The 27676-nt window shown below is 34.9% G+C and overlaps 2 protein-coding genes across 10 annotated transcripts in view; one reads left to right on the top strand and one right to left on the bottom strand.

Moving 5' to 3' along the window:
* LOC149839007 (uncharacterized) overlaps nt 1-3436 on the top strand; it is an 18596-nt gene extending 15160 nt beyond the window's left edge. For 4 of the 7 annotated variants that reach the window (XM_090002205.1, XM_090002206.1, XM_090002210.1 and 1 more), the window contains 5 exons: nt 411-447; nt 549-620; nt 707-854; nt 1712-1858; nt 2703-3436. In XM_090002205.1, coding sequence (XP_089858331.1) covers nt 411-447; nt 549-620; nt 707-854; nt 1712-1858; nt 2703-3116 — 818 coding nt within the window. In that variant the 3' untranslated portion in view covers nt 3117-3436. The remainder of the gene's footprint in view (nt 1-410; nt 448-548; nt 621-706; nt 855-1711; nt 1859-2702) is intronic. The other 3 variants (XM_090002207.1, XM_090002209.1, XM_090002208.1) reach the window with 3 other exon arrangements.
* LOC149839006 (fanconi anemia group D2 protein) overlaps nt 3420-27676 on the bottom strand; it is a 41394-nt gene continuing 17137 nt past the window's right edge. The window contains exon 3 of one of the 3 annotated variants that reach the window (XM_090002211.1): nt 3420-3976. In XM_090002211.1, the coding sequence (XP_089858337.1) occupies nt 3896-3976 (81 nt within the window). In that variant the 3' untranslated portion in view covers nt 3420-3895. The remainder of the gene's footprint in view (nt 3977-27676) is intronic. The other 2 variants (XM_090002212.1, XM_090002213.1) reach the window with 2 other exon arrangements.

Genomic DNA, 27676 nt, shown 5'->3' with positions numbered 1-27676 from the left:
AAAAACGCAATTCTAGAAAATGGTTAAACATTTCCCTTAGCCGAAGAGGCTGTGTCACACAGATACTCCATTTTGGCTACCATATCATGTCCTCTTATATACTAGTCATATTGAAAACCACATAAAAATGATAGTATCCCCGTATCCACTGTTTCATCCATGTGACGTAGCTGGGGAGGCTGCAATATCAACAGCTCTGTGGTTTCCACTGCCTGATGAGGCTGTATGTGCATCGACTGGACCCTGGTTGCACCAAGCATAACTGGCATTTTCACTGAATTTCAAAGACCATTTGATATGTCAGTATCTGGCATCCAGTGGCCAAAGACACACATTCATACACAAAGCATATTTTGTCTCTGAAATTTTGCAGACCAACTTATTTTCCTTTGAAATTCCTCTGGGTGCAGTTTCTGGACTACTTCATAGGCCACGCCTTTTCTCTCTGTAAGCCTCTCTCTCTCTCTCTCTCTCTCTAGAATGGTTAGCAGACCATCATCCAAGTAAAATAGATGATTGAAGCACTACAGCATTTTTTAATTTTGCAGGACAATACTCATATGCTGGTTACTAACAGTACCCTGTTGGATATATTTTGGGGCCTATATTTTTCTTGGAAAGTAAGCAAGCTTTAATGATTCTACTGCTTCTAGCTTTTCACGTGCCACTGGAATTCTTCAAACCAATATTGGATGAAATGGTGCAGGTTCGCTGGGGACACATGCTCTACAATCGAAGAATATAAAGAAGATCCTCGCAATAGCAGCTTGAGTACAATTCTCCCCTGTGAAGAGCTTTCCACAAACGATATACTGTATAATACGAGAATAGCGATCCATGACGTGATAGACCAGGTAAGTGAACAAGAGTGGATCACGATCAACGATGAATATGCTGTAGAAGCTAACTACTTGAAATTTCAATATATAATAAAAGGATAACGACCCATATTCCATACACTTTTTAAGTCTGCTGGTTCCTTTAATGGAAGATGCCGAAAGCCAGTAGGTTGTGTTCTGGTTTCATTTCCCTGCCAGTTGTAACTCCATAAGGCCCAAAAAAATGCAAAGTTTCTTAACCCTCTTTGCATACCATTCCAGCACCAGCAGTGCCAGAAACCAGTTAAAGTGTCACTGTCTGTCAAGAAAAGCATGATACCCACCAATTCTCATGCTTGGTTTATAGGGACCTATATGCTTTTCTTGACAGAGTGACAACACTTGACTCAATGTCAGTTTTGTTGCTTTTCTTGACAGAGTGACAACACTTAATGGCAGTTTTGTCCAAAATCTTCCCCCCCTTTCAAGCATATAAAGGATCTATATGCTCGGTTTTATAGAAAGCAGCTCTTGAATTATCTGATTATGATGCATAAGCAGGAATTCTTAAGGCTTGAAAATCAACGGCACAGAAATTTCATAAATATTTAAGCATCCAAAAATCAGGCTTTTTCATAAAAAACACATGATCCAACAGTCTATTCCTGGCAAATTCCCCAAAGCCAAACACGTCTGCATGGTCAGCTTTGCAAAAAAAGTGTTGAAAATACCCAGTTCACACGGTAGTTCTCATATTTTAGTGTATTTAATTTGACAGTTGTCGATGAAAAAACTTGAAACTAATTATATTAACACTTTAGTTCTTCAGATTAGCCTTTAGTACCGGTAACATACACGTAACTCTGAATAAATATTTTCCCTCATGATTTCAGGTAAATGCTAACATATCAACTCTACAAGAAACATTATCGCTTCAAGAACTCCAACATGTCTGCAATCCTTTCTCTGCACCACCATACTACCTGTACCAACCTGAGAATTGCCCCGCTGATACCATCAAAATAGGCGAGATCTCTCATGTAAGTATCAAGTCGGCCATTCTAACGCTTTCTTTTCCCCCATTTATCATCAGCCGTTAGCGTAGTTTTTTTTTTGTGGTTGCATTATTACTGTTAATTCTGTCATAGGCAAGACGGGGAACTCCCCATGGTATTCGAACCTGAGACCCCTCAGTCACGACAGTGTGACCTAACCATCCAGTTATGTCATTCGACCCCACATTACTACTGTTATAATCAAGAAAAAAAGAAAACCGTGACCTGAATTCTCAATTAGAAGCACAGGGGAGAATGAGTTTCAGCCAGGAAAAAGGAAAAAAAAAGAGATAAAAAACAGATCACCAGGATTCGACCTTCTCAAATGTCTTAAGACACCATTTTTGGAGCTTCTAATTTCTTCACAGGAAAAACAACGGCTCTCCAAGAGTTAATATTCAGGCATTTTATTTAGAAATGTGAAAGAACATAACATTTACATTTTGTGAAATTCAAGGTATTTCTCGCTTTAATCAACGTTCATGAATATCCAATTTCTTTAGAATTTATGACATGAAATACAATAAAACTTTTACAAGGTCGGAGAAATGGTTATTGTCGTCATCGTTTATAATTTTTCCTTGGTATGAGAAATTTGGATGTTTTATTGAGAGAAACAAAGCGAATGTACATGGGGCTCTAAACGACCCAAACCACACAAACATTCAGAAACATTCCTATACTTTAGACATGCGACCATAACGAGCTCCAGACAAACAAATATTTTAGATCGTTGATGCAAAAGGTTTGGCCATTTTCATGAAGAACATGAAAGACTTTATTAGCTCCCAATATGTTGTTTCTAACATTCTAAACATCTCCTATACAGGTACTGAAGAATTTTACTTGTCATGATGGTGATTCTAACAACTGTAGTAAGGCTCCAAAGGAGATTTTCGGTATAAGTTTGACAACCATTCAAGCATACACAAGCTCGATTCAGGATCTAATCAATGCATTCCCAGGCATGGAAGGCCTGGTAAACTGTTCATTTGTAGATGACACTTTCTCTAAAATACTTTCAGATGGGTGCTCACCTGTGAAAAAATCAATTCGCATGGTCTGGTCATCAATGGCAGCGTTGTCCACACTCATGGTGGCTCTGGTGATAACATGGACAATAAAAGCTCATCAAGACAAAAAACATCGTCTTGTGGTTGGTCATGTTACACCACATTCTATTCAAGAAGAATATGGTATCAGACTAGCAGAAAAAATGGTAGGTCATGTAGTCATCAGCTAGTTCCGAGATAAAGTTTCAGCAATTTGCAGTTTTGTTCCCCACTGGATCTTGAGAAACCTCCAAGAAAACTATGGTCATAAAAGCAGTAGGCATCTTACAGAATGTGTTTTAGGAACAGAAAAAAGGTTAAGAGAAAAATGTTGTGTAAGTTCTTTTGTCTGGGATGGAGACTTGGATCTGAAAGAGAGAGTCCGCCCGACAAAGCCAAAATTCATTATTGTAATTGCTTGCTCATTTTATTTTGAGATGAATGAAATATAAAACAAAAAGAAACATGCAAAAAATGAAGCTGCAGTTATTGAATGAAAATGAAATTTGCAGTTTGCTTTATTATTTGACACAAATTCAGAGCTACAGCATTCCACAGATGAATTTGTAGGTCATTGTACATTTGTGCCACCACGGCTAACAGCCAGGCAGAACTACAGTAAATTTTATTCCTCCAGATAGTATGCAGTAATGGACAAGCAATTGATCCATATAACCAAACTTGGCACTCTTCACTTTGACAAGAATCATACAAAAATCTATTTTCTGTACTAATACGAAGTACATAATTGCATTCATTCTGTAAGGCCTCCAGAGGATAAGCATCCTAGCTTCTTTCTAAAATAATCACATTCAAAATGTTTGCAAGGAAAGTCACTATAAGAAATTAGAAATGCAGTACATATTGTAACAATTGCAATAATGAACGTGGCCGAGCTCCAGACAGAAACACAAAATATCATGGTCTGCACAATCTTCTGCTATCAATCATCCTGCTAGAAGGCAAACAGTCAATGAGAGAAACTAATGGTAGAAAACCAACTCCTCGAAGCAAACCTAGATATGTGAGTTTTCCTCCTAATGAAGAAACCCTATGTCCAATAAAAAAATCAAACAAACCAAGGTTTTAATTTGGACAGAAGCAGAAATCTGAGCTTATAATGAAAAGGATAAATTTAAAACATTTCAGAATAAATCAGATACATAAGTTGAAGCCTGTGGTCCACAGTGACAAAAGGATATTATATGGAATACTATCCTAAAATCAAAAAGAAGGGTTGACTTAAATATGTCAAGATCCACCAATTTGAGTCAAACAATACAAAGAATATTCCAAGAAGTATGAAGGCTTTCTCCTCTACAACCTTCAGCATTGAATATGCCCATTTATTCAAACCATGAAATGCTACATGATTACATACACCCAAAGTGTTGCACAGGTTATTGTCACCTCAAATTATGTGAAGTTGGCAGATCCAAAATTGTATCACACAATTACTTTTGTTTGACAATGCAAGACCACCATCTGGTTGAATGGTGGTTGGAAATATGAAAATACTGTCCTGGCCCATCCTAGTAGTTTTCCAGCTGATAGATGCCGGAAAAAAGCCAGATTTTGTTTATTTTATTTCCAAATTTTGAAAAGACTCCAGCCAGTGATAGAAAAACAGCCAGGATCTCATGGTTTGGTTTATTCCTCTTTACCAGATTTACACCTACTGCAGACTACCGACATGAATGGTACCATCTCGGCCCTTTTCCAGCAGATGGGTGGCTGAAAATCAGCCAGCCCATATGATACCATCCAATATGGATCGTATCATCTCCATTGATTTTCGGCCAGTGGGTGGCTGCAAATGCATCCTTCCCATTTTATTTTTTTACCAGATTCTGGCCATTTTCAGTATATGTGCAGTCCAAAATCTCATGGAAATTTTTTAAAACATTTTTTGAGGTTTTTTTCTTTTTGCTTCACTTTTTCCAGCACCCATCAGTGGAAAAACTGCCAAAATGATGTCGTCCAGTGTGGACAGTGCCATCCCTAGAGTTTTTCAACCAGCAGCTGAAAAATGGTGTCACCCCTTGCGCAAGCCGAAGCATGAGAGGACTCCCTGGGGGCAAGGGGCAAGCCCACAGAGTTTTACGCTACCAGGACAGTGATCGTAAGTACGGCGCAGGCAGAGCCAGTGAGGCTAAGTCTCTGATCATGGGGGCAGTTTCTCCGTGTAAATATAAAAAAAACACATCAAAAATCTAGGTCTTGAAAAACCTGTTTTACCAAAACTTTGGGGTTTCTAACCAGGGTTACCGGAAACACTATAGCACTCGGGGAAGCGTCTCGCTTCATAACAGGCTCAACGCCTCGCTTCGCCTTATCGCATTGAACAACCTTGATTAGATCACAATGCAGCCAAACTGAGTCAACTCATCGAAATCATCAATATCACTCTAGAAGTGTCGCAGGAAAGTTTTCTATTAATTGAAAATCAACTCGTTTATAGATCCAGCAATATCATAAAAAGAGAAAGAAACAGGAAAATGAACATCCAAAGAAAGAGAGAGGAAAAAAGAATAAACCAATGTTGCCAAACTAGGAAGCTGAAGCGGAAAACGAGACGAGAAGCGGAAGCGAGAAACGAGGCATTTTAAAATTTATATAAAATCGAGAAGCGAAGTATCAATTTGAAAGCGAAATATGAATAAAAAATGAAGCAATATGGTAACTGAATAGGAATCGACCAAGAAGCAAATAAAAACTAAAATAAAATTGATTAATATGATATATAATGATTTTTTCAGTAAAAGAGTTAAATTTTTGTTAAAACCTAACAATGATGGTTACCAATTTAGAGAAAGAACATGGGAAGTGAGTGGAAGCGTGAGAGGAAATACATTCAAAACATCAAAAGAAATGTGAGAAAAGCATAAAGGAAGCATAAACCATGTGTCTGAGAAGCATAGAAAAAGCGTGAGAGAATCAAGATTCCCATGAAGTTTTGGAAGCGAGAAGTATCGCAGTTTCGAAGTGAGTTTTTGGGAAGTGCGCTTCCCACCTACCTAAGAAGTTTCCAGTAACTTTGGAATAAACCCAACACAAACAAGAAATAATTTGTGTTTTGCATACAAAAGGGACAAACCTATAAAGAAAGAAAGGTTTAAATTAGTCAAGCATCAACTACCACAACAGCCAGAGAGAAGTGATAAAAGCCAATATTTTCTACGTGCCAATTTGTATCAGTCCACTAAAACTTAATTTTACGTTTTATGGTAGTATTTTATGTTAATAGAACTCTAGGTTTTATGAAATATTATGAATAAACATAGAAAATAATATGCAAACAAGTGCTCCATACCTACTTTGTAATGCCATGCACTTGATTTTTAGATATTTAATTGAGGAAGGGACAAAGTGAGATAAATCATGCAGGTTTCAATTCTTACCATGTTTGTATGCTAAGAAGCATACAAAAATACATGCATGGAAGATGACAAGGCCTACTCAGCCCACTCTCATAATAAGGCTACAAGTGGATATTATTATAACCAAGGTTACCAGACTAGGAAGCGGAAAACGATACGGGAAGCAAAAGCGGAAGCCGAGAAGCGAGAAGTGATGCATTTTAAAATGTAGAGGAAGCGAGAAGCGAGGAATGAAAAAAGGAAATATAAGAATTGAATGAGAATCAAAATGAAACACAAATAAAAATTAAAATAAAAGTGACTATTCTTAAATTTTATGATTTTTTAGTGTAAGAATTAAATTTTTAACAAAATCTAAAAATGAAGACTACCAATTTAGAGAAAGCACATGGAAGGGAGTGAGAAGCGTGAGAGGAAACACATAAAAAACATGAAAAGTAGAGTGAGAGAACATATAAGAAGAATATATGAAGCATGTGGAAAACATAGGAGAAGCCTGAGAGAATCGAGATTCTCATCAAGTTTTGGAAACGAGAAGTATCGCGCTTCCGAAATGAGTTTCCGGGAAGCAAGCTTCCCACCTATCTAAGAAGCTTCTGGTAACACTGGTTATAACCCAAATTGTGTCGCAGTGATCACCTAAACTGGTTTCAGGAGCAACTTTTGTAATATACTGATCTTTGTAAAAGTTAAAACAAGGTCATAATTGTCCAAGAATTATAAAAGATGACTGTGTTAAAATATGTATATATATATATACATATACTTATATATATATATATATACATCCGTATATATATAAGTATATATATACATATATGTATATATACTATTTCTTCTTTAGTGAAATACCCGATAGGGGTATTGTTGTAAAACCACCAATGTACTTTTCTATTTTTTCTTTTTTACTTTTTTCCTTTTTTCTTTTACCTTTTTTTCTTTTATTTTTTTTCCTTTTGTAATGACCACAAGGGGCCCCACACTTGTAGTCGTTGGGGCTCCAACGGTCAGATTTCTGACCGTTGGGGCTCCCAACGACTACAAGGGAGCCCCCTTGTGGTTCCTTTTTAGAGCCTCCCTCCTCTATAAATAGAGGAGGTATTCTCCTCTTGTAAGCATGGGTTTTTACACCCTTCTCTTCCTTTCTTCAATAAATCCAACTTATGACTTTAAGTCATTTTCTATATTTGAGAGTTTTGTGTGTGCACATTTGGTGTTTGTGTTCTTGGCTCTAGTAGTCACTCTTAAAGAGTGACTTTTTGCCCTATTGGTGCTTCCGCCTCTTTTCATTACATGGTATCAGAGCTCGGTTGGTGATTGGGCTTTTCCTTTGTCATCTTGGAACGCGTGTCTCTCAAAGTTTTGAAGAAAGGAAGTATATTTGGTGCCGATGGAACGTGACTCTAAAGTGGAGCTTTTTTTCAAGCTAAATGGGTCCAACTATCTCATGTGGGCCTCCGCTATGGAAAATCATCTAAGAGGTAAGAAACTTTGGGGCTTTGTTATGGGAACTACTCCCGAACCCTCTCTTGTTCTTACCAAAATTGAAAATGAAGTTGAAAAAGCTTTAGATGGCGATGAGCGCATCAAAGCCATTAATGAACATCAATCCAAAATTGAGGATTGGAAAATAACCGTGCCAAAATTTTGGCATGGTTTATGAACAATGTAGACCTTAAAAATTGTGCTAATATTGCCAAATTTAGAAGAGCCAATGAGGCTTGGTTTTTCCTTAAGGGTATGTATACCCAAAAGGATCTTGCTCAGCAATTTTTTTGTCAAGAAAAAATTCGTTCCACCAAACAAATGGATATGAGTGTCCGGGACTATTTTAGCTCTCTAACCCCTCTTTGGGATGAGCTTGCCCTTCTTGAGCCCAAATGGGTTGCTCCACAAGATATTGAACTAAGAAGGGAACAAATTGAAAAGGAGCACTTTTTTCAATTCCTTTATGGACTTCGCCCGGAATTTGAACAAGTAAGGGCATCTCTTCTCCATAGAAGCAAAGCCCTACCTATTGAAGATGCCCTTGCCGAGATTTGTCAAGAAGAAACTCGACTTGGCTTGAGCATTAGGAGTGATGAAGTTTTGGCCGTTAATAGGCCCGGATCAAATATTAAAGCATGTAGACCTCCCCACTTTAACAAAAATAACAATGGGCCTAGAAAGGGAATTATATGCCACTATTGTAATGAACCGGGGCACATTAGACCAGTTTGTCCAAAGCTTAAAGGAAAGGTTGCCGCGGTTGGAGAAAGTTCTCCAAAGAAGGAAGAAAGTGCCAAATAAAGAGATATCAAAGAAACTCTTAATCATATCTCCGAAGTTCTCCAACACCTTCTCAAGTCTTCTCCTTCAACATCCAGAGCCGCCATCGCCTACTCTTCATCACCTCCAGGTATGTGGATACTAGACTCTGGTGCTTCTTTTCATATGACATCTCATAAAAACTCTCTTTCAAATATTTTTTCCGAACCCATGTCCTCCTATGTTTCAACGGCCGATGGAACGTCATTGAAAATTGAAAGTATTGGAACACTTGACTTCAAAAATTCTCAAAACTTTTTCGTTCGTAAAGTAAGAGTCGTTCCAAAAATTAATTTAAATCTCTTTTCCGTTTCCCAAATCACCGACCATGGATGCCAAGTCTCTTTCTCACCTAAAGATTGCACCGTGCATGATCTCCAGTCAGGGAAGTTGATTGAGCAAGGCCATAGAAGGGGTGATCTCTATTTTATGGACTTTTTGACGCTTCCATCTAAGTCATCTTGCAATCTTGTTAAAGACAAAAGTATTGGAATTTGGCATGACAGACTTGATCATCCAAATTTTGTAAAAATGTCTCTTTTTCCTTTTTTGAACAATACTTGTAAAGACAATCACATGACTTGTAAAGATTGCATTTTTGGAAAATCTAAAGCTACTCCGTTTCCTCAAAGAAGTTACTTTACCACTCGACCATTTGAACTTGTTCATTCCGATGTGTGGGGACCCTCCCCAATTTTGTCTAAAGAAGGTTTTTCGTATTATGTGGTCTTTATTGATGACTTCACTCGATTTACGTGGATATACTTCCTAAATCGCAAATCCGAAGTCTTCTCCTTCTTTAAAGAATTTCATGCAATGGTTAAAAATCAATTTTTGGAAAATCTATCTATTCTTAGGTCCGATTCGGGAGGTGAATATATGTCTAATGATTTTCAAAGTTACTTAAAAGAAAATGGAATTTGTCATCAACGTTCGTGTCCCAACACTCCGCAACAAAATGGTCTTTCGGAAAGAAAGCATAGGCACATAATAGAAACTAAAAGAACAATATTGATTTCAAAAAATATCCCAAAATCCTTTTGGGCCGAAGCGGTTCTAACCTCAACATATCTCATCAATAGAATCCCTTCATCATCTTTGAAAAATCTTTCTCCATTTGAAAAACTCTACAATATGTTTCCCGATTATAAAAGATTAAGAATTTTTGGATGTAAATGCTTTGTTTTAACTCGCAAAAATGATAAACTTTCTCCTAGGGCTATTGAATGTATTTTCTTGGGATATGGCGAAAAACAAAAAGGATATCGATGCTTTGACATACTTAAGAATAAACTTTATATCTCAAAAGATGTCACATTCCTCGAAGAAGAAAATGTTTTTCGCATCAACCAAATGAAAATATTGACTATTCTTTTTTATTTGACTTGTTACCTCAAGAAAACATCATAGATGATCATGTTGATCCTAGTGAACTTCTTAATGAAGATCTTGTTGAACATTCAAATAATGATCAAAACTTAGAAGAAAATGCTTCAAGACAAATACAAGTCTACTCTAGAAGGAATGAAAGAAATCCTCCTTGTGCCCTTGAAAGATTTTCTCAAAGTGAGTCGATAGAAGAAACCTCTCAAAGAAGATCAAATCACATTCCCAAGATACCAAATAGATTTGTTTCTTATGACTCTTTTTATCCTAATTATCGAGCATGTCTTCTTGCTCTTCACTCCTTTCATGAACCATCTCATTACAATGATGCTAAACAATATACTCATTGGAATGAAGCTATGGAGCTTGAACTTAATGCCCTTAAAAAGGCGCAAACTTGGGAAATCATTGATCCTCCCAATGGCAAGAAACCCATTGGATGTAGATGGGTGTTTAAAGTAAAAACTAAGAGTGATGGTTCATTAGAAAGATATAAGGCTAGGTTAGTAGCCAAAGGATATGCCCAAGAGTATGGGGTAGACTATGATGAAACTTTTGCCCCAGTTGCTCGAATGACTAGTGTTCGAGCCCTTATTGCTATAGCTTCTGTTAAAAAATGGCCAATCTTTCAACTTGATGTTAAAAATGCCTTTTTGAATGGTAATTTAAATGAAGAAGTTTATATGGAACCACCTCCAGGTATGAATTTAAATGGAAAAGTTTTAAAATTAAAAAAGGCTTTATATGGACTTAAGCAAGCTCTTAAAGCTTGGTATGACAGGTTTAGTAATGTATTAATCAATTTAGGTTTTTCTTCTTGCTATACTGACACTACTCTTTTTGTTAAAAGGACAGGTGACTCCATGATTATGCTTCTGCTGTATGTTGATGATATGATCATCACTGAGAATGACAAAAAGGGAGTAAATGATGTTAAGTCTATGCTAAAAGATACTTTTGATATGTCTGACCTTGGTTATTTGAGATATTTTTTAGGAATTGAAGTGGCTTATTCCGCACGAGGATACATCTTATCTCAAATGAAGTTAGCTGCAGAAATTTGTACCAAATCAGGAATATCTGATGAAAAGAAAGTTGAGACTCCCGAAGTTATCAATGCGAAACTAAGACTTGAAGATGGTGTTCTTCTTAAAGATCCAACTCCCTACCGTCAATTAATTCGATCCCTCACCTATCTATCCCTCACCCGTCCTGACATAGCTCATGCGGTTCATGCAGCAAGCCAGTTTCAGCACGCACCTACCACGGTTCATATGGCGGCCGTAATGAGAATTGTGCGATATATCAAAAATTCCATCTCCAAGGGACTCTTCTTATCCTCTTACTCATCTCTTGAATTGACTGCTTTTACTGATGCTGACTGGGGAGGAAATCCCAATGATCGAATCTCAATTACGGGTCTTTGTATTTTTTTAGGTGAATCACTCATCTCGTGAAGATGCAAGAAGCAGCAAAATGTCTCCTTATCATCTACTGAAGCTGAATATCGGGCTATGGCGATGACAACTATGGAAATTGTATGGCTCAGAAGTCTTCTTGGTGACATGGGCGTTCCCATTTCCACTCCCACCAAGCTCTGTTGTGATAACAAGAGTGCGATATACATTGCCAGCAATCACACCTTTCATGAGCGAACCAAGCATATCGAAATGGATTGCCATTATGTTCGAGACGAATATCTCAAAGGGACCATCACATTGCCATATGTCACTTCAGAGTATCAACTGGCTGACTTCTTCACCAAGGCGCTTCCAACTCCACGATTTATGTTCCTCCTTAGCAAACTTTCGGTCTTCTCCCCGTAAAGTTTGAGGGGGTGTGTTAAAATATGTATATATATACATATACTTATATATATATATACATCCGTATATATATAAGTATATATATACATATATGTATATATACTATTTCTTCTTTAGTGAAATACCCGATAGGGGTATTGTTGTAAAACCACCAATGTACTTTTCTATTTTTTCTTTTTTACTTTTTTCCTTTTTTCTTTTACCTTTTTTTCTTTTATTTTTTTTCCTTTTGTAATGACCACAAGGGGCCCCACACTTGTAGTCGTTGGGGCTCCAACGGTCAGATTTCTGACCGTTGGGGCTCCCAACGACTACAAGGGAGCCCCCTTGTGGTTCCTTTTTAGAGCCTCCCTCCTCTATAAATAGAGGAGGTATTCTCCTCTTGTAAGCATGGGTTTTTATACCCTTCTCTTCCTTTCTTCAATAAATCCAACTTATGACTTTAAGTCATTTTCTATATTTGAGAGTTTTGTGTGTGCACATTTGGTGTTTGTGTTCTTGGCTCTACTAGTCACTCTTAAAGAGTGACTTTTTGCCCTATTGGTGCTTCCGCCTCTTTTCATTACAGACTGTTATAAGTCTTCATAAAAGTCAAACCTAAGTCACTTGTAAAAGTAAAAAAAAAAGTCATAATTGTCCCAGAATTATAGGGGACACTTATTGTAAGTCTTTTGTAAAAGTCAAACCTAGGTTGCTTGTAAAAGTCAAACCAAGATCAAAGTTGTCCAGGTACTATAAGAGAAAGGCTATAAAGGAAAAATAAAATAATAAGGGCTGCAATAGATCAGACATAATTGAGTACCCAATTCAGATCCAACATAGTTAATAGTTTGGATCTTAAGGGTTTTGAATATGAATATGGATTTGGATCTACTATTTTAGATATGGGTATGGATTTAAATATACCATTTTGGTTAGGAATTTGGAATTCCAACAAGATCCAACCCAAACACTGCAACCAGCTAGGTGGCAAAATTAGGGATAGACACATCAAATGGTTGTGTGTCAACAAAGAATAAAATGCCAATTAGAAAGTAGACACCTAGTCTATTGAGTGTCAACACATAAGGAAAAGACAAATAAGGTGTAGACACCCAAAGTAATTGGATGTCAATGAATATGGTTACCCAAATAAAAGGTAGACACATGGCGGATTGGGTAGCAACACCCTAGTGGAGTTGGAAAAATTATAAATAGGGGAGGGTGGAGACCCTCTCCCCATCACTTTCAAGTGCTCCTAGAGGCCGATCCACATAGAAAGAGAAAAAAATGAGTTTTCAAGTAAGTTATTATTTACCATTTGAAATTAAAGTTATATTTTGATTTATGACTTGTAATTAGATATTCATTTTGAAGTAAGTTAGGATTTACCATTCATAATTAAAGTAAGTTACCATTTACCATTCATAGTTAGAGTAAGCTTCAATTTACTACTCATAATTAAGATAATTTACAAATTTTTAATTGTAATTAAAGTTAAATTTTGATTATTAACTATGACTTTTAGTAATTAGAGATATTTCATCCATTATAAATTGTTGATTCAAATTATAATGATACCTATCCCTCTATCTTTCTTAATTGTCGGATTTATTGGTAGATCCTTTAAAACACTACCTTATCATGAATGAAATTTTTTATCTATGGTTTCAAAAATGAATATAAGATTGCTTCAAAGGACTGTTCATGTAAAAGATTTAGAGTTTACATACAATGTTTTATTGATTGAAAGTGTATGTGAACTCAGAAATTTGGTGTCCCACCTTACCACATCTAAAGCAAGCACCTGCCTTCATGTAACACGTCTGGCGCCATGATACTTCCTATATCGCTTGCAAGTTTCAGGTGAACCTTGAGTTGGTATCTTCTTTTCAGTTGGGCCTATCCTTCGTCTTTGATTGACTTTTCCCTTTTCTTGATATTGCAAGGGAGTTCCTATTGGTCGAGCTCGTTTCTTCTGATTCTTTGCCTTTCGAAACTCCTTGCAATCCCTTTCCACTATTTGTGCGCGGTCCACTACTTACATGTATGTTTTTAACTTCAAAGCTAACATCCTGCTCCTAATGTTTGGTAGTAGGCCCCTTTCAAAATTGCTAACTCTTTTTGTTTCATCTATGACCATGTGAGGAGCAAATTGAGCTAACTCGGTAAACTTCACAGAAAATTTCAAGGAATCTAGGCCAAGTCACGAGCTTATTCACTTGCCTCAGAACATCTTTTGTCATCATCCACCACTGTTCTGATTCTCCTTCTAACATAAATGTTGCTAAAACGATCTTATGTTCATCATTACATCCTAATACATCAAAGATCTTTTCTAACTGCATTATCAACTTTTCAGCTTTCAATGGGTTAGGAGCTCCGAGAAAGGATGGTGGATTTAATTTCATGAATTGCTCAATACTACAATTAGTACTTCCCACGGTTGATTGTTTATGCCCATTTTGTGATGTTGTTGTACAATTGCAGTTATACTATGCAAGACTTCATAAACATTTTTCATGGCATTGGAGTTAGATCCAGCTGCTCTCCCCATGGTTTGTCCCTATTTACTAAAAGATTAAGTTTCAATATGACCTGCTTATCTCTAATAACACAATATCTTATCAATTTATCTCCCACACCTACTTCCCTATTTAAGATACACTTCCTAAACCTAAGCTCTTAAACCTAGTGCTTTTATACCACAATCTGTCACAACCTCAAAACAAGTCCATAATTGGTCATGTCTTAGGGTGTGACTGTAAGCCATTCATTTATGATGTTGGGCATTAAATAATCTCAATAAAGCTTTATAAAAGCAAGAGAAAATGAACATTTACCGAGCATTTGCATAACTCTATTTACTAAAACTAAACTTTCATTTCAATCTTTGATACCGACCAAAATATGGTTTTGATAAATTTACAAAAGTCTTCAATATATAAAGCTATTAAACAAATGACTTTAAAATCTTCAATCCTTGCCCACGCAAACCACGATGGTCCATCCACAATCCTTCTGACTTCCACAACCCAACTTTATTATGAAAAGCATAGTAACTATGTAATGAGCCACCATTGCCCAGTAAGTTAAGCTCTTAAACCTAGTGCTTTTATACCACAATCTGTCACGACTTCAAAACAAGCCCATAATTGGTTGTCTGTAAGCCATTCATTTATGACATTGGGCATTAAATAATCCCAATAAAGCTTTACATAAGAAAGAAAAAATGAACAATTACAGAGCGTTTGCATAACTTTATTTACTAAAACTAAACTTTCATTTCAATCTCTGATACATGCCAAAATTTGGTTTTGATACATTTACACAAGTCTTCAGTACATAAAGTTAATAAAACAAATGACTAAAAAATCTTCGATCCATGCCCACACAAACCATGATGGTCCATCCACAATCCTTGCGACTTCTACAACCAACTTTATTATAAAAAGCATAGTAACTATGTAATGAGTCATCATTGCCCAGTAAGTTACTAATTACCACCCATCCATTAGAGTTCAAGGTCTTCTTTTTTTAAAATACCAATTTGAAATTGATTTAAAACAACCATTTATTATGAAAACATCCATTAAAATCTTGAAATAGGTTAAAATCCTTAGTTCAATTTCAAAACAATAATCATGGGTATAGATAATACTTTTAACAATAATTATTCATTAAAATTTTATTGTCCTAAAAGCCTAAACCCATGTCCAAATCACCACCCATCAGAGCTTCGAGGGTTAGACAAAATCTCTTTGATACTGCTGATGAGTCAAAATCATTTAATGCCAATTTATTTGGCTAACAATACCAACTGGTGAAGGGACCACTTATAATGGTTCAAAACCCAATGTGAGTCAAGGCACAAAGTAAATATTCGCAACGGGTAACATTTAATCCCATTAACTAGACCAAAGGATCCATCCAACCTAGGCCCAGTCCACTGGGTTAGTAGAATTCCTATGATAAGTATTTGGGTCATTTAAACATTAAATACCCAATGCCAGAGGTTTTCCTCAAAAGTTCGTCGAGGGGCAATTTAACCAGCCAGAGGTTCAATACAGATACAATACAGAAGCGATTGTATATTCTTAAATTAACAAAATTATTTAAAAATATAAATCATTTTTAAGTTCACATATACTTTCAATCAATAAACCAATGAATATAAATTGTAAATCTTTTTACATGAACAATTCTTTGAAACGACTAATATATTCATTTTTGAAACTATAGATAGAAATTTTCAATCATGATGAGGTAATGCTTTAAAGGATCTACCGATAAATTTGACAATCAAGAAACATAGAGAGATAACTATCATTATAACTTAAATTAACAATTTATAATGGAGGTAACATCTTTAATTATGAAAAGGCATAGTTAATAATCAAAATTTAACTATAATTCTAAATAGTAATTTGTAAATTACCCTAATTATGAGTTGCAGATTGAAGTTTACTCTAATTATGAATAGTAAATCATAACTTACTCTAATTATGAAAGACAAATCCTAATTTTAAAATGAATCTCTAATTACAAGTTATAAATCAAAATCTAACCCGGATTTCAAATGGTGAATAATAAGTTACTTGAAAACCTGCTATTTTCTCTCTCTATGTAGGAGCACTTCAAAATTATGGGAAGAGGGTCTCTAACCTCCTCTATTTATAGTTTTCCAAATCTACTAGGGTGTTACCACCCAATCTGCCATGTGTCCATTTTTTATTTGGATAACCATGTCCATTGACACCAAGCTACTTGGGGGTGTCTACACCTTATTTGTCAAGTGTCGACTTTCTAATTGGCCTTTTGTTCTTTATTGACCCAATCATTTGGTGAGTCTACCCCTAAACTTGCCACCTAGTTGATTGGGGTATTTGGGTTGGATCTTATTGAAATTCCAAATCTCCAACCAAAATAGTACATCCAAATTCATATTTCATACCCATATAAAAAATAATATATCCAAATCCATATACATATCCAAAACCTTTATGATCCAAACTATGTTGAATATGAATTGGATACCCAATTATTGTTAGAAAATGACATATATATGTATATACTTGAATATATATATATATATATATATATATATATATATATATATATATATATATATATTTATATATATATATACATACTTTTCGTAATACAAGAGTATGTATATGTATATATATATGTATATAACTATATATTTAAAGTATATACTTATATTCTTGTAATACTTTTTTATTTATTTATTTTTGTAATTTTATTTCTTTCTTATTTTTTGTCTTTTTGTCAAACAGTCATAATTGACTAGAGCTGTTGGACTGTCAAAACAGCCAACAGCCTTTTTGTCAGGTTCTGTCAAACAGTCAAAATGTTGACTATTTGAATAGAGCTGTTGGGCTACTCCCAACGGCTCTAATTAGAGCTGTTGGGAGTAGCCCAACAGCTATCCCAACAGCTATTTTAATAGCTCCTCTCATGTAACCTCTCTATAAATAAGGGCATGCTGCCCATTGTAATTTATATACAAAGGTAGAGGGTTTTACCTCTCACATATTCAGATTCAAGTGCATTTATGCACTATTCTTATGTTTGTGTTGTGGAGCATTTTGTATGCTATTTTGGTTTACCATATTGGGTGAATGTATGTTTTGTCAAGTTGTTTGTAGACTTGATTGTGTGAAAGACTCTTTACATGGTATCAGAGCTTGGTGTATGATCAACCGTGCATTGGTGAGCTTCCTCGTAAAGCGTGCCTTCTTTCTTTCGTGATTGGTGGTTCCTTTTTTTCTTTGGATTCATCATGGGTGAATTTTTTTCGCACAATACAAGCAACTCCAACTTCATTCCGCCATTCAAACTTGAAGGAAGCAACTATAACATTTGGGCGGGACACTTGGAGACATTCATCAAGGGTCAAGGTTTGTGGGGATTTGTAAGAGGTACTATTCTTGAACCCACTCCCAAAATTACATTAGGTGAAAATGACGTTGAGACTAGTCTTGAAGAAAAAAACAAAGCCATGGAAGAATACTACAAAAAATTAGATGAATGGGAAATGAAAAATGCCAAAATTCTTTCATGGATGCTTAGTGGAGTTGAGACAAAAATTGTCTCAAACCTTTTGTGTTACAAAAAGGCAAATGAAGCATGGGAATATCTTAGAGGTATGTTTGCCGAAAAAGATATGGCTCACAAGTATTATCTCCAAGAAAAAGTTAGAAACATTAAACAAGGAGATAAGAATATAAGAGATTATTTTATGGAGTTATCTTCCATTTGGACCCAACTTGCCCAATTTGAACCCAAATGGGAAGGAAAGTGTATAGAAATGCGGAGAGTTCAAGTTGAAGAAGAGAGACTTTTCGCTTTTCTCTATGGTTTGAGACCCGAGTTTGAACAAACAAGGGCCTCCTTGCTATCATCTTCATCACCTCCTCCTATTCATGAGATTCTCACTAAACTTAGTGGAGAAGAGACTAGGCTAAACATGAGTAAAAATGTTAGTGTGCTTGCTACTTCTAGCAATGGTCAAGAAGAGTATTGCGCACTTGCCGCATCAAAACCAGGACACTATATCAAGCCATATAAACCTCCTCATTTTAATAAGAATCGAGGAGAATCAAAAATCATTTGCCATAATTGTAATGAGCCCGGTCATATTAGGCCTCAATGTCCTAGATACAAATATAGGCCTCAAGAAAAGCGTGTTGCGGCTGCACCATCAAAACAAGATAAAGATACTTTGAATCTCAAAGACCTCACCAAATCATTATCTCAACTGACGGAGGCATTACAACCACTGCTTAAAGGATCTACCTCAGGAGCGGCCATTGCAACCTCTGCTACTCCTGGTATGTGCTCTTGGCTTCTTGATTCAGGAGCTTCTTTTCATATGACCCCACATAGATCTATACTATCCGAATGTCAACCTAATTCAAATGCATCATTTGTTTCCACTGCCGATGGTACTGCCTTGGAAATAGAGGGTGTTGAAATTTTTAAAAATGATTTGTCAAAACATAACAACTTTTATATTCCAAAAATAAGACTTATACCAAAACTTCATCTTAATCTACTTTTTGTTTCTCAAATCTCGGATCATGGATGTGATGTCATTTTCTCATCAAGTAAATGTTGGGTGCAGGATCGCCAGTCCGGGAAATTGATTGGGGAAGGTTCTAGGCAAGGAGATCTCTATTATATGGATTTCCTTTGTATTCCAAAGGAATCATTTTGCAACACTGCCCAAACAAAAGACATACGGACTTGGCATCATAGACTTGGGCATCCAAATATAAGAAAATTAAATTTTGTACCTATTACCAAGAATCTTTGTAAAGATAATTTTGAATGCAAAGAATGTTTACTTGGTAAAATGAAAGTCTTGCCTTATGGTCAAAGAACTTTTTACTCCTCAATGCCTTTTGAATTAGTTCATTCGGATGTATGGGGTCCTGCTCCTGTAGCCTCTAAAGGCGGATTATCCTACTATGTTGTGTTTATTGATGACTTCACTAGATATTGTTGGATTTACTTTCTTAAGTATAAATCAGATGTATTTGCAACCTTCAAAACATTCCATAACATGATTAAAAATCAATTTGAAAGTAAACTCAAAATTCTCAGAACTGACTCTGGAGGAGAATACTTGTCAAATGAGTTTAAACAATTTTTAGAAAATGAAGGAATTTTACATCAAAGATCATGTCCTAGAACCCCACAACAAAATGGAGTTTCAGAAAGGAAACACAGACATATTATGGAAACTACAAGAACTCTTCTTATTGCTAAAAATGTTCCAAAAAATCTTTGGGCTGAAGCTGCATTAACCTTAGTATATCTTATAAATAGGATGCCTTCCAAAACTTTATCTAATGAAATTCCTTTTGAAAAATTATTCAAATATGAACCTGATTATCAAAGACTGAGAATCTTTGGTTGCAAATGTTATGTTTTGAATGATAAAGGAGATAAACTATCTTCTAAAGCTATTTCCTGTGCGTTCATTGGTTATTCAGAAACACAAAAAGGATTTAAATATTATGATACCAAAAATGATAAACTTCTCATTTCAAGGAATGTTAATTTTGTTGAAAATGAAAGTGGATTTGAAGAAAACATGTCGGAAGACATAAACTTTGATTATTCTTTCTTGTTCAAACTATTGTCTAATGATGAAAATATTTATGTAGAACCTCTTATTGAAAATAGAACAATAGTTGAACCAATAGTATACACTAGAAGAAATCGAAATGCATTCAATGAAGGTGTAAATCAAAGTAATCATGAAGCATCAAAAATTCCTTCAGAACAAACCACTATTCGTAGATCAGAACGAAACGAACCTCAAGAATCCCAAATAAATTTGTGTCTTATGATTCATTCTCTCCTAAACATAGAGCATGTCTTATAGCTATCCACTCATATTTTGAACCCTCATGTTACAATGAAGCAAAAAATTTACCTGAATGGATAAAAGCTATGCACATAGAATTAGAAGCTCTTAAAGATGCTAATACTTGGGAAATTCTGGATTTACCTATAGGAAAAAAGACAATAGGTTGTAGATGGGTTTTTAAAGTAAAAACCAAAAGTGATGGATCCTTGGAAAGGCATAAAGCCAGATTAGTTGCCAAAGGATATTCTCAAGAATACGGAGTAGATTACGAAGAAACTTTTGCTCCTGTTGCCAAGATGACCACTGTTCGAATGCTTGTAGCTATTTCAGCTATTAAAAATTGGAATATATTTCAAATGGATGTTAAAAATGCATTTTTAAATGGGAATCTCAATGAGGAAGTATATATGGATATTCCACCTGGATTAATAATTCCTTCAGGTAAAGTGCTTAAATTAAAAAAGGCATTATATGGCCTCAAACAAGCACCTAAAGCTTGGTTTGATACTTTTAACAATGTTATTACAAGGTATGGTTTTAAACCATGCTATACTGATACAGCTTTGTTTATCAAGAACTCTTCTGCTGGTATTATAATTTTACTTTTATATGTTGATGATATGTTAATTACAGGTAGTGACAAGGAGGGAATCAAGAAAGTAAAACAATTTTTGAAAAATTCTTTTGAAATGACAGATCTTGGGTTTCTAACATACTTTCTTGGTATAGAAGTTTCATACTCTAACCGAGGATACATATTGTCACAAACAAAGTTTGCTTCAGATATTATTGACAGGTCAGGACTTTCAGATGATAAAGTTGTTGATACTGCAGAGATTGTTGGAATGAAAATGCGAGCCGATGATGGAGTTCCTTTGGACAATCCAACTCCCTTCAGACAGCTAGTGGGATCTCTTATGTATTTAAGTATTACAAGACCAGACATAGCCCATGCTGTACATATAGCCAGTCAATTTCAACATGCGCCAACATCAGCTCATATGAGTGCAGTCATGAGAATTATTAAATACATCAGAGGCACTATAAATAAGGGAGTCTTTTTGTCCTCTTCTTCCTCCTTAGATCTTATTGCATATTCTGATGCTGATTGGGGAGGAGATCCAAATAACAGGCGCTCAACAACTGGTTTTTGTATATTTCTAGGTGAATCTTTGATTTCATGCAGGTGCAAGAAACAACAAAAGGTGTCATTATCATCTACAGAAGCTGAATATAGAGCAATGGCAACTACTACTATGGAAGTCGTGTGGCTCAAACAACTGATTTCAGATATGGGGATTCACCTTCAGAATCCTACAAGATTGTGCTGTGACAATAAGAGTTCGATATACATTGCTCGAAATCATACATTTCATGAAAGAACTAAGCATATAGAGATGGATTGCCATTTTGTTCGTGAAGAATATTTGAAGAAGACTATTGATCTTCCCTATGTGACATCAGAATATCAACTTGCTGACTTCTTCACCAAGGCACTATGCTCACCAAGATTCAACTTTTTACTTGACAAACTTTCGGTGATTTCACCATAAGTTTGAGGGAGACTGTTAGAAAATGACATATATATGTATATACTTGAATATATATATATATATATATATATATTTATATATATATATATACATACTTTTCGTAATACAAGAGTATGTATATGTATATATATATATGTATATAACTATATATTTAAAGTATATACTTATATTCTTGTAATACTTTTTTATTTATTTATTTTTGTAATTTTATTTCTTTCTTATTTTTTGTCTTTTTGTCAAACAGTCATAATTGACTAGAGCTGTTGGACTGTCAAAACAGCCAACAGCCTTTTTGTCAGGTTCTGTCAAACAGTCAAAATGTTGACTGTTTGAATAGAGCTGTTGGGCTACTCCCAACGGCTCTAATTAGAGCTGTAGGGAGTATCCCAACAGCTATTTTAATAGCTCCTCTCATGTAACCTCTCTATAAATAAGGGCATGCTGCCCATTGTAATTTATATACAAAGGTAGAGGGTTTTACCTCTCACATATTCAGATTCAAGTGCATTTATGCACTATTCTTATGTTTGTGTTGTGGAGCATTTTGTATGCTATTTTGGTTTACCATATTGGGTGAATGTATGTTTTGTCAAGTTGTTTGTAGACTTGATTGTGTGAAAGACTCTTTACAATTATGTCCAATCCATTGCATCCGTTATTATTTTATTTTTCCTTTATAGCCTTTCTCCTATAGTACTTGAACAACCATGATCTTGAGTTCGATTTTTATAAGTGACCTAGGTTAGACTTTTACAAAAGAAGTCTCCTTATAATTTTTGGACAATTATGACCTTGGTTTGACTTTTACAAGTGCTCTAGGTTTGACTTTTACAAAAGAAGTCACCCTTATCATTTCTGAACAATTATGACATTGGTTTGACTTTTAAAAGTGACCTAGGTTTGACTTTTACAAAAGACTTAAAATAGTCATCTCCTATAATTCTTGGACAACTATGACCTTGTTTTGACTTTTAGAAAGATCATTATATTACAAACTTAGCCAAGGAAATCACATATAGTTGTAGATTCATGTCTCATTAAACAAAATCAGATGCTTTTAAACACTTGTTAAGAAAGCACACCAATGAGCATTGCTAAATTTAAGTTTTAAATCCACTCTTCACCATCGGTTTTTGTAGGTTAAAAACAAGTTCTTCGCAACCAGTTCTCCACTGGAACAACAAAAAACCAGGTGAGGACAACTAAAGAGGTGAAAGTTAGTTTCCCATCATCAACACAACCTTTAGTTCAAAGGAAGTAAACTCATATTTCACCATAGTTGGCAAACCCATAACTCGGTCTCGGATCACCCGACCCCTGACTCGCGAGTCAGCGAGTTGAGGTAACTCGGACGGGTTTGGACCTAATTATTTTAGCTTTTTTATTATACTTTAATTTTTTAAATATTAGATATATAGCACTATGTTTTCTACAATGTGAATGCAAACATCCCCAGTTGTGCAAAACTGTATACTTAACGATTACAAAGAAAAAAAGGAAAAAAAATCATAAAAAATATAGGGAAACCCCACAATGCACACATTGTTGGGGGTTTTGCACCATTTTATGTACCATGCTTGTGTGTGGTGTGGGATTACATGGTACGTATCGTATCGTTACTCGTATCGGTTGGGTCTAAAATAAGATAGTATCGTATTATATCGTAAAAAAATCATAAATTTTTAATAAAAAAACTCTAAAATTCTAAAAAAACCATGAAAATCAAGAAAAAATAGCAATTTTAAAAAAAAAAATCATAACACATGAAACAATGATGAATTGCACAAAATACAACCATAAAATCACACATGAAGCATTTATGTATCTATAAGTAACATAAGACATACCCATTTTTTTTAAAAATAACACATGGAACAATAACCAAGTTTTTTAAAAATATACCATCAATCATCATCATTATCATCTTATTCTTATTCTTCTTTTCCTCCTTTGACATTCATTGTAACGCCCCAAAATTTTTAACCTTAATTATAGTTCAAATATTGAAATTTCGAGACCAATTTTTTTTTAATAAGTATAAGTAAATCAAATCTTATAATGCGGAAACAATTTTTAAAAACGGTTAGACTTTGGGCGCGGTTACATTAAAAATAACAATAAAATCAAAATGTACGGGATATACACATTTCAAACCACGTACAATATAAGACTGAAGTATGAAGAGTTTTAATTTCATTTCAAATCAGAGTATGAAAAAATACTTCAGTCTCTACATGATCAAGTACTTAAAACGAAAAGATCATGAATACCAAGATCACAAGGTAAGAGTGGACCCTCGAGGATGCAGCTCGACCAACCCTTCGCTCCAACTACTCATCATACTTTACATGCATTACCTGTCCCCCATAAAACGAGGTCAGACTCGCTAAAGTCTGGTAAAGCAACCCAAACTCAAACTTAAAGAAAGCATATCAAGCATTTAAAGGTAAAGATATATTATTCATTCATCGTCAAGTGATAGACAAGAAAACAACGTCCTATGAATCATTTATTTCAAGCATTCGAACATAAAGCATTTAAAAGCATTTCATCACTTAATATTCTATTCAACCTTAACTCACGTAATAAAGCAATATCTATATGCATTCAAGTCATACAAGTCATCGCATCATTTTCATATGCATTCATAATTCTTATAAACAATAAGTCAAATCACATTTGACCATTCCAACGTGAAACACACGTACATACCTTATAAGTAATTTAATTAGATATTCATGATACACATCAATCATGATACATAGATGTGATATATTTACTCAGGTAATCATAATGCAATCATTTGCAATGAAACTATGTAGGCGTGATGTATCATTCACCTAATAAGTCAAAATTAGTCATTTATAGGCGTGATGTGTCATTCACCTATACACTAATATAAGTGTCACAATCATAACCTCATATCAAGATTTAAAATCAATAAAGATCTGATTATCATATCTGAGTTCAATATATAATCATGCTATAATAGAAAAACCAAATCTATAGATTCATAATAGGCTATCTCAATCAACTCAGAAGATCATCACAATTAATCATAACATTTCATTTATTCATAATAAAGATTTACAAAATCCACACCGGATCACCTGGTTTGAGAAATGTACAATCTCACAAGGAGTTACCGCCCTAAACGGATGGTCTGCCTGGTCTTGGACAATGCACTTCCTCACATAAATATACCGTCTTCGCAGGCTACCCGCTCTTAGACAATACACTTCCTCACAGAGACTTATCGTGCTAGTCGGATTACCTGATCTGGTCATGCACACCCTCACAGAGAATCCTTTGGGAACAGTTCATCAACGGGTACCTTATCCAGCGAAAACTATTGTGATACATGCATCAATACAATTGATCACTCTTAGGGTCGATAGTCATCAATACGGGCATAAGCCTGTATACAATCAAAGCATCACTTCATATGACATTAAAATTATAAAATCCCACATTTAACCAATAAGGCTTCATGAACCAAAGTTCACTATTGAACTTAAACATTTATCGCATGCATTCAATTGAACCTCACCGAGGACATGGCATTGGATAGAGATGATTGGAGGAGAAGGATTCATGTGAAAAACCCAGAATGATTTCCTTTTTTGGTTCATATCACTGACCCCAATTGTTTTGGGATGAAGGCGTAGTTGTTGTTGTTGTTGTTGTTGTTGTTGCTGTATTTATAATTTCATTTCACGTGGCATTTAAATCATATCATACAGAAGCATATTATCCTACGCATCATATCATCACCACAAAGAACATTGCACATGGTCAGATATTCAAAGGGATCCATTAATCAATTTCATTGCTTGTTCACTTAGTGACCCGATATTCTTGAAAGCAGTTGATGCATCTGGGGAATATAAAAATACAGAGTATTTGAAGGGATTGTTTATAAAAGTGATAAAAGAAGTATGTGATCAGAAAGTGGTACAAATCATTACAAACAACACTCCAGTTTGTAAAAGTGCAACGTTGAGTTTAGAGAGTGAGTACCCTCATATTTTTTGGACTCTCTGTGTAGCATAGGGCTTAAATCTAGCCCTAAAGAGCATCTGCAACCCCAAAGAAGAAGAAAATTCACAAGCATATGCTTTATGTTCATGGATTGAAGATTTAGAAAGAAATGTCAAAAGCATTAAGAATTTTGTTGTTAACCACCATCGTGCTAATGTTATATTTAATAGGCATTCTGATTTGAAATTGTTGAAGGTCGCTGGAACACATTTTGCGTTCATCATTGTGATGATGAAGATGATTAAAAGAGTGAAGAATGCTTTGATTAACATGGTGACTGGTGAAAATTGGACATTCTATCGTGTTGATGATGATATCAAGGCTCAAGAAATTAAAAAATTCATTCTTGATGAGTTTTGAGACAAAATGGTATACTTCCTTCAATTTACGCAACCTATTTGGGAAATGTTAAGAGAAGTTGATAAGGATGAACCCATGCTTCACAGAGTTTATGAAATGTGGGATAATATGATTGAAAAAATGCAAGCTATAGTTTTCAAGCATGAAGAAAAAAATCCTGCATTGGATGATTCAGATTTTTTTTAATCATATTCATTCAATTTTAGTCAGAAGATGAGATAAGAGCAACACTCATTTGCATTGCATGACACATTCTCTTAATCCAAAATATTATGCAAATAAGTGACAAGCTGGTGGTATTGGTCGTGTCCCTCCAAATTTAGACCCAGAGCTATCAAGACATAGAAATATGTGTATGACAAGACTTTTTCCAAAAGCATATCTTCTACATCAAGTCACACAAGAGTTTGAAAAATTTTCATTTTCAAGATTATATGGACTGACATTATTCGCGAGAGAAGAAGATAATATAGATCCTATCACATAGTGGTCAACATTTGAATCAGAAACACCTCTTCTCCAACGTCTTGCATTAAGATTGCTATTGCAGTCTACTAGTTCATCTTGTTGTAAAAAAAATTGGAGCACATATTCTCAAATCCACAACATGAAGAGAAACAAACTCACCAGCAACCGTGCAGAGGATTTAGTATATGTTCATTCAAATCTTCGATTACTTTCGCGAAGCAATGATGAATACATATATTAATTTGTTTTCTTAGTTATTTGATTATTTCTTAGTTTTCATTTAAATATACTTGTATTGTATTTATCATTTTCAAATCGGGTTTGTAACACAGACAAGGAACATCCAAATTTTGGGATGTAAACCCAAAAGAGTGTGACTTCGAGGGAGAACATGATTTCAACATAACAAACATGGATTTAGCTGAGCCCAGTATTCCTTCTAATGATGCATTTGATGATGAAGAAAAAAATTATTAACATCCATTACTTCATCAAGATATACTTTGGTATGTAATTTAGTTCTTTATGCTTTGCTTATTTGATTAATATTTAGGTCGATTTATGTAATTGCTTTACTTATTTGATTGATAATTTGATATTTAGGTTGATATACTGCATGCATGATGAATGATATTATGACAATGTTAACCGTTAAATGTTAAAACTTCAGAATTATATATATATAAATTTTTTTTTTACATTTTTGCCCCTGCCGCACCCCTGCACCCAGGTTTTTTGAAAGTGCCGCATCCCCGCACCTGCACCCGCACCCATGTGACATAAGCGATCGCAAATACCAAAAACTCAAAAAAGGTCAATTATAACAAGATTAGCCAAAAATAGCAAATTATCATATAAATCATTACCAAGAGCCAAATAACACACAAATACACTCCAATAATTTACAAACTCCATAAAAAATATATTTAAATATAATATATATATATATATATAAATAGTGATTTATAGCCCAAAATAGTTCTATAAATGCAAATTATACCCTGATTGGCTTGAATGAACAAATGAATATGTAATAAATAAAATTCA

Source organism: Nuphar pumila, chromosome 4 (genome assembly GCF_984573655.1).
Source record: "Nuphar pumila chromosome 4, dmNupPumi1.hap1.1, whole genome shotgun sequence".
Classification (NCBI taxonomy): Eukaryota; Viridiplantae; Streptophyta; class Magnoliopsida; order Nymphaeales; family Nymphaeaceae; genus Nuphar; species Nuphar pumila.
This window is presented reverse-complemented; position numbering and strand designations above follow the sequence as displayed.